The 6,038-nt window shown below is 39.3% G+C and overlaps 1 protein-coding gene across 1 annotated transcript; it reads right to left on the reverse strand.

Moving 5' to 3' along the window:
* Positions 1–2,280: 2,280 nt before the first annotated feature.
* Positions 2,281–5,634, reverse strand: LOC133718425 (glutamate receptor 2.1-like). The gene is made up of 5 exons (XM_062145260.1): positions 5,371–5,634; positions 3,885–5,221; positions 3,483–3,795; positions 2,962–3,383; positions 2,281–2,885 (listed from the first exon to the last, which is right to left on the reverse strand). The coding sequence occupies exons 1-5, from the start codon at positions 5,627–5,629 to the stop codon at positions 2,385–2,387; spliced, it is 2,832 nt and encodes a 943-aa protein (XP_062001244.1). The 5' UTR covers positions 5,630–5,634; the 3' UTR covers positions 2,281–2,384.
* Between the last annotated feature and the right edge of the window lie 404 nt (positions 5,635–6,038).

The following is a 6,038-nucleotide window of genomic DNA, read 5'->3' on the forward strand; positions in this document are numbered from 1 at the left end:
TGACAAATTTAACAACCTATTTAATAGTCAGTTCTCCTTTTCTATCCTTATTTTTGTCTTCTTTGGTTGAATATGATCTCATGTTTATGATATTCTTACATCTTCATAACTCTTAGGAAACAAGTCAACAACGTAAACATTGGTATGTAGGATATACGAATGTGAGCACAATATATTCGCGCACTGTGATCATGAGGGTGTTAAGTTTTAGATAAGAAGCTTAAGCCCGAGAAACCCTAGATAGCACAAACTGTTGCAAGTGATGCTAACATTGGTGCCATCAAAGTCGATATAAATGTAACACTTACGCTACTGTCTGTAAGACATTAGTACTGTGCCTACATGACTCTTTTGCGTTAGTGATTAGATATTCGGTTACATGAGTACTGTACATAGAACATAAGCTCCCTACCTACTATATTCCTTCCATGGAATTGAGTTATGAAAAATCAATGGTACTTAACCTGTTAGATATATGGGAAAATTTTACAAACAGTACACCAAGTAAAGACCACTAATAATTCTTATACATAAAGTTTCAAACCGAGCATTTCGGTACATGAAATTTAAAGTCCTACCCACTATCCGTACACGCCGTCAATGACGTCGTTAATTTGAGGGGTAATATGGTCTCTTCATATTTTCACTTTGAGCGCCCGGCTCTCTCTCTCTCTCTCTCACTATGGGCACCCATCTCTCTTCCCCCCTCCCAATCCCGTTCACCTCTGCAATTCCAAGCATTACCATCAATCCACAGCTTTTCACCTCTGCTGAATCAACAACCATTACCATAATTCTCCCAATCCCAATCCAATTGAAGCTCAGATCCAACAAAAGGGTCCAAAATCGGAGCCCGGTGTTCAACAACAACTCCAGCTGAACCCTCTAATCCCAATCCCGGTGTTCAACAACAACTCCAGGTTCTCAAGTCAAGCTAATTATCCCATTCATCACAAACACCTCCCTCCTTTTCCACACATTCACACTCCCAATCTCTCCTTTCTCCTTCACCTTACTCCACACAAAGTCCAAGAGCACGTACTGCTAGTCCAGCCCATCCTGCCGCCGGCCCAATTTGATCGGCATTAACGCATAAAGCCACCGCAGCGAGAACGGCACCATAGACCCGACTTGGTTCGGGTACACATTCAGATACCCCTCGTAACGGTACCGAGAGCTGTTGAGGTCTTCTAGGGAATCGATCTCGGACGCGGCTTCGGTGAAATGACGCAGTTTGGTCAAGGCGAGGACGTTGTAGGTGAAGTAGACGAGGTGGCGTGGGGCTTGTTGAGGAGGGACTGGGCTCCCGCGACGATGACCTTGTCAGAGCTGCGAGGTGGAGGAGATGCGGTGGTCGTCGGGGTCATAGAGAGTTTTCTAGGTTTGGGTATGTGGAGAGAGAGAGAGAGAAGAGAGAGAGACAGAGAGAGAGAGAGAGAGAGAGGAGATCCGGTTTTTTTTTTTTTTTGGACCAAAAAAAGGCAGAGTGAGAGAGTACTAAATTACCCTTTGATAAATGAATTATTACATAAGAGTTAACGGCGTTATTAACGGTGTGTATGGATAGTGGGTAGGACTTTAGATTTCATGTACTGAAATACTCGGTTTGGAACTTTATGTATAAGAATTATGAGTGGCCTTTACTTGGTATACTGTTTGCAAATTTTCCCTAGATATATAGCACCGGCTCATCATTCCAATTCTTTTGCCCTGTAGAGTAGGGAAGATGATATTTGGGACAGCAAATTAATACTCTAGTTTGCATCGTTCTTGACTCGTAGATATCTGCATATTCCATTAAGCCTAGTCTTGTGAGCATGCGAAGCATGGTAGTATGAGAGAGCCGCACATTCTAAGTTTATCAAGAATAAACTCACTTCACTCGGGTTATAGTTTTGTTTCATGGCATCACGAAGGAGAACGAAAAAGAAAGAACAACACATAGATAAAAAAAAAATGATAATAATAAAAAGAAAAGAGGAAGCTTACTTATTTAGGTGGGAACGCTGCTTCTGATCAATTGAGTTTGAATCCAATTGGTCTGAAGAAAAAATATTTATATGGTGATCATGGTGGCATTAGAATTGAAGATGTCCTTACAAGGTAAAGAACCCATCTAAGGGTGTTCCTACTGAAATAGGGAAATAATAAACATGTATGCATGCTTGTGCTAGCTGGAGGCATACTAGGCACTGAAAAAGCTAATTAGCAAAACAATTCAAACTAGTTGACTTTGTTATGGCTATGTGAATTGAGTGTAGAAGGTCTGAAATGTGGACATAACAATTGAGAGTAAGTACCCAGCTAGAAAGGTTATAAACATATTATGTTACTAATCTCTACTACTGGAAGTAATTAATAGTATAGAAGTGGGGAAACTTTATCTAATTTGATGATTGTTGCTCAAAAGTTACAGATTGTGAACCCATATGGTTCAAATTATAAGAGCTGACTGGAATTTGCTGCCCATTGTTTGCTGAAGAATGAAATGCATTTGGTTGTCGACTGCTTTGCAAAGAATGAGAGCCTTGCATTTGCTGGTCTTTTTTGTTGAAGATTTTGAGCAAAGTTTGAATTCTTTCCCATGTAGAAGGTCTTGGAGTTGAAACAGAGTGAAGCCAAGTGTGCCTATGCTGATAAAGAAAGGAAGCTACAAACACAATGAGAGAAAGTATTGCAGCCACTCCTGTAATGAGGAATAGGACCCAAAAGCTTTCAAGCCGAAGAATACTGCTGCTAGAAATTTTTGGGCCACTTGAGTCTTGACAATTTCTTTCATCTTTTTTGAACCATTTGCTTTCAATGTTCAGTATTTTCACTCCTTCAGTCACGTTCAGGATCGCTTGGGAGAAATCGGCTACAAGTGATGAACGTTTTGGAAACACCTGCATAGTAACCTCAACAAATTAAGATATGAGAACTCCAATATCTTCTTCTGGCAAATAAGGAGAGAGATCTTACAAAGCCAAATCCATCAGCTTTAAAGACGGGTCCAATCATGGTATACTTCGAACAATAATTTGCAACAAAAAGCTTCACATAGGGAGCCTCGTGAATAACAGCAGCAATACCACCCTTTGCAGTCCCTTTTGAAAGAGCCCCATCAATTCTATCCCCATCCATGATGTCCATAGTTGTAAAACTCATGAGCTTCGAATCAGGGAAACCTGCTTGTTTCAAGAGACCGTACATATAAGAAGTATTTATATACCCCACACTATCCCCCTTTCTCAAAAGATCATTTATGGTGGTAACAGTTGGTTGAAGACGTTCGACCGTTATGAGTGAAGCTAAACTAGCTGTGTAACTTTGTGTAAGTATTAGCAAAACGAATATCCATATAATCATCACGAATCTAGTCAAGTTGCTAACCACTTTCTCTCCTGTATAATGCACAAGGAAATTGTTAGCATAGCAGTTGTATGCTTGTGAGACAATTTAGACGTCTAATTGATTTCAAGTGAGGAGTGGTGGATACTTACTATGTGAAAAGACCATAGTTGAGAAAGAGAACCACACGCTGGTGCTAACTTGATGAGAAGGAGAGCCCCGAAAGTCCTTATTGATTTGATGTTCGAGTACCCAAACTACGAATGCAATAAGGACAAAGAAACAAGAAATCGTCAGCCAAAGATCCCATGTCAAAGGCTTTAAGAAAACCCATGCATTTTCATTCTTTATGTCTTTGACTGGAACAGCCATCATTACACCAGATTCTGTGTAGGGCATGGTAAAGTCTACATACAATGATCTGTTTGCTCTGATTGTTGTATCTCCGACCACAGCGTCAAAATTCTTTCAAGTAAACAAATCATGTATGTTATTAAAACATAATATTGTGAGTTTCTGTAGTAATATATCACATAAAGAGAGTAGAAGTTTACCCCAAGATATACTTGATAGCACAAGTCATCGTAGTTTCCGGCGCTGGTTCCATCAACGTTTGCGAAGGGAACGAACTCATAAGAAAGAGAATATGGTAATAGCTCCAATGCAGCCTCAAAAACGTCAATACAGAACCCAGTTACATCCATTACGTTAGTGCTAGGATCCTTCGTGATCTTCACAAACTCAGTATAACCTTCCTTTACAGGAATGCCTATTCTCAACTTCTTATCAATGTTGGTTGGGATCTCCCATCCCTTTGGAATAGAGAATGAATCTCCCGGCCATATTATTGGTCCAAATATGGACTTCAAACTGGTTGTGTTTTCTGAATTCAATTTGTTCACCAATCCATTTTGGGGAGTCCAAAATCCAATCGCCCTTGCGCCATCATCATTCATATTAACTATCTGGAAAGTTGATGATTGAAGCTGGCCATTAACAAAACTGATTTCCCCAGCTATGCCATTGAAATGAGTAATAGACAATGCATGAGAAAGTTCTGGACCATATATAGAGACCTCAAAACTTTCAAGATCTGTTGATGGACTGAAGGAAGCATCTAAGCGCTTTTGGAAGCCAAAGCTTGTGGTGCCAACCTTTTCAATTGCCATTGCTAATGCAAAAGCAGCATCATAAGCCAAAAGTCCATAAACATCCAATTCAGCGTCAAGAATAGTCGGATTCTTCAGTTGGAACTGTTGTTTCCACCGCATTGTTAATTCTTGAAGCTCCTTTGTTTTCGAAACATATGTTTCTACACCTAATACACCATGCATGGAGCTTATTACTGAGGAGTTCATCGCCATTAATCTATTGGTCATCTCAGTAGTTGTGATCCAAACATATCCTTGGCTCATCATTCCAATATCTGTTGCCCTTGCAAAGAGCCTAGAGCCTTGATCTGCCGTCATGTGGATAATGAAGACTCTAGTTTGCATCGTCATCAACTTGTAAAGCTCTTCAATAATTTGACCATCTGTGGCTGACTGGGGTATTACACTCTTGTAGGGGATATGAGCATTAACTTCTTGCAAAGCTTCAGTTAAATATGGTATGATTCCTTCGCCAAACTCACCATCTGCGTAGATGGGCACAACTTGTCTCCATCCAAATGTGTGAATTAGGGAACTTATTGCTTTAACTTGGGATGAGTCATTTTGTGTAATTCTGAAAAAGTAGGAGCTCCTGAGCGATGCAAGAGAAGGGCTTGTTGCTGAAAATGATATAATGGGTACATGAGCTTGGTCTGCGAGACTAATAATAAAGCTTGCTTGCATCGATGTCACTGGCCCTAGGATGGCTTGCACTTGTGCATTCTTTATCAAATCTAGAGCTGGATTTCAATTTTACAAAGCAAATTATTACCAATAATACAAATCAAAGAATGTTATAGATCGAAATTTATAAGGTTTATCATGATTATAATAACAACTATAATATATTGATAATCCACATGAAGGTGTAAATCATGGAGATCCTAACCTGCATTTGCTGCATGCACAACATTTTGTTTGGAGTCCCTGATGTTCAAAACTAGCCTAGTGTTGTAGTAAGCATGGGAAGCATAGAAGTCCGAGATGGCCATTTGGATGCAACTCAACCAAATTTTCCCATCCTGTGTATTAAGGTCTAGAACAACCCCAACGTTCACCGGGATGGTTTTGTTTTGTGCCATGAGCAAGCCATTCCGTGAAGAAAGAAAGAATACAAAGATGGAAAGTATTAGGTTATTCTTGATCATATTTGAATATTTGGAAAACTAGCAAAGGAAATTGTTGATATATATACGTATGTAGATCATGATGGTCGAACAATCTATCACATACGCTACCATTGGAATAATATACATTTCTAATTGTCAAATCCAAATGAGCTAAAACTAATGGTGGCTAGGTTCAATGTAATCAACTAGTCAAAATATATGAACATATGAACAATTTAATCAACTTTGGGGCACTTATATACCTATGTATATTTTTTAAAGCAAAATTTTATTAGGTAGTTGACGAGAGAGATATTGCTTGAGAGAACATCTAACACCTTATCAGAAGTGCGGCCTGGGCAATTATATATAAATCTCTTTGACAATAATATACTACTAAAGACAAACTAGCATTCTAAAGTAGCTAGTAGTGTAGAAGTGTAGAAAT

Source organism: Rosa rugosa, chromosome 6 (assembly GCF_958449725.1).
Source record: "Rosa rugosa chromosome 6, drRosRugo1.1, whole genome shotgun sequence".
NCBI classification, from domain to species: Eukaryota; Viridiplantae; Streptophyta; class Magnoliopsida; order Rosales; family Rosaceae; genus Rosa; species Rosa rugosa.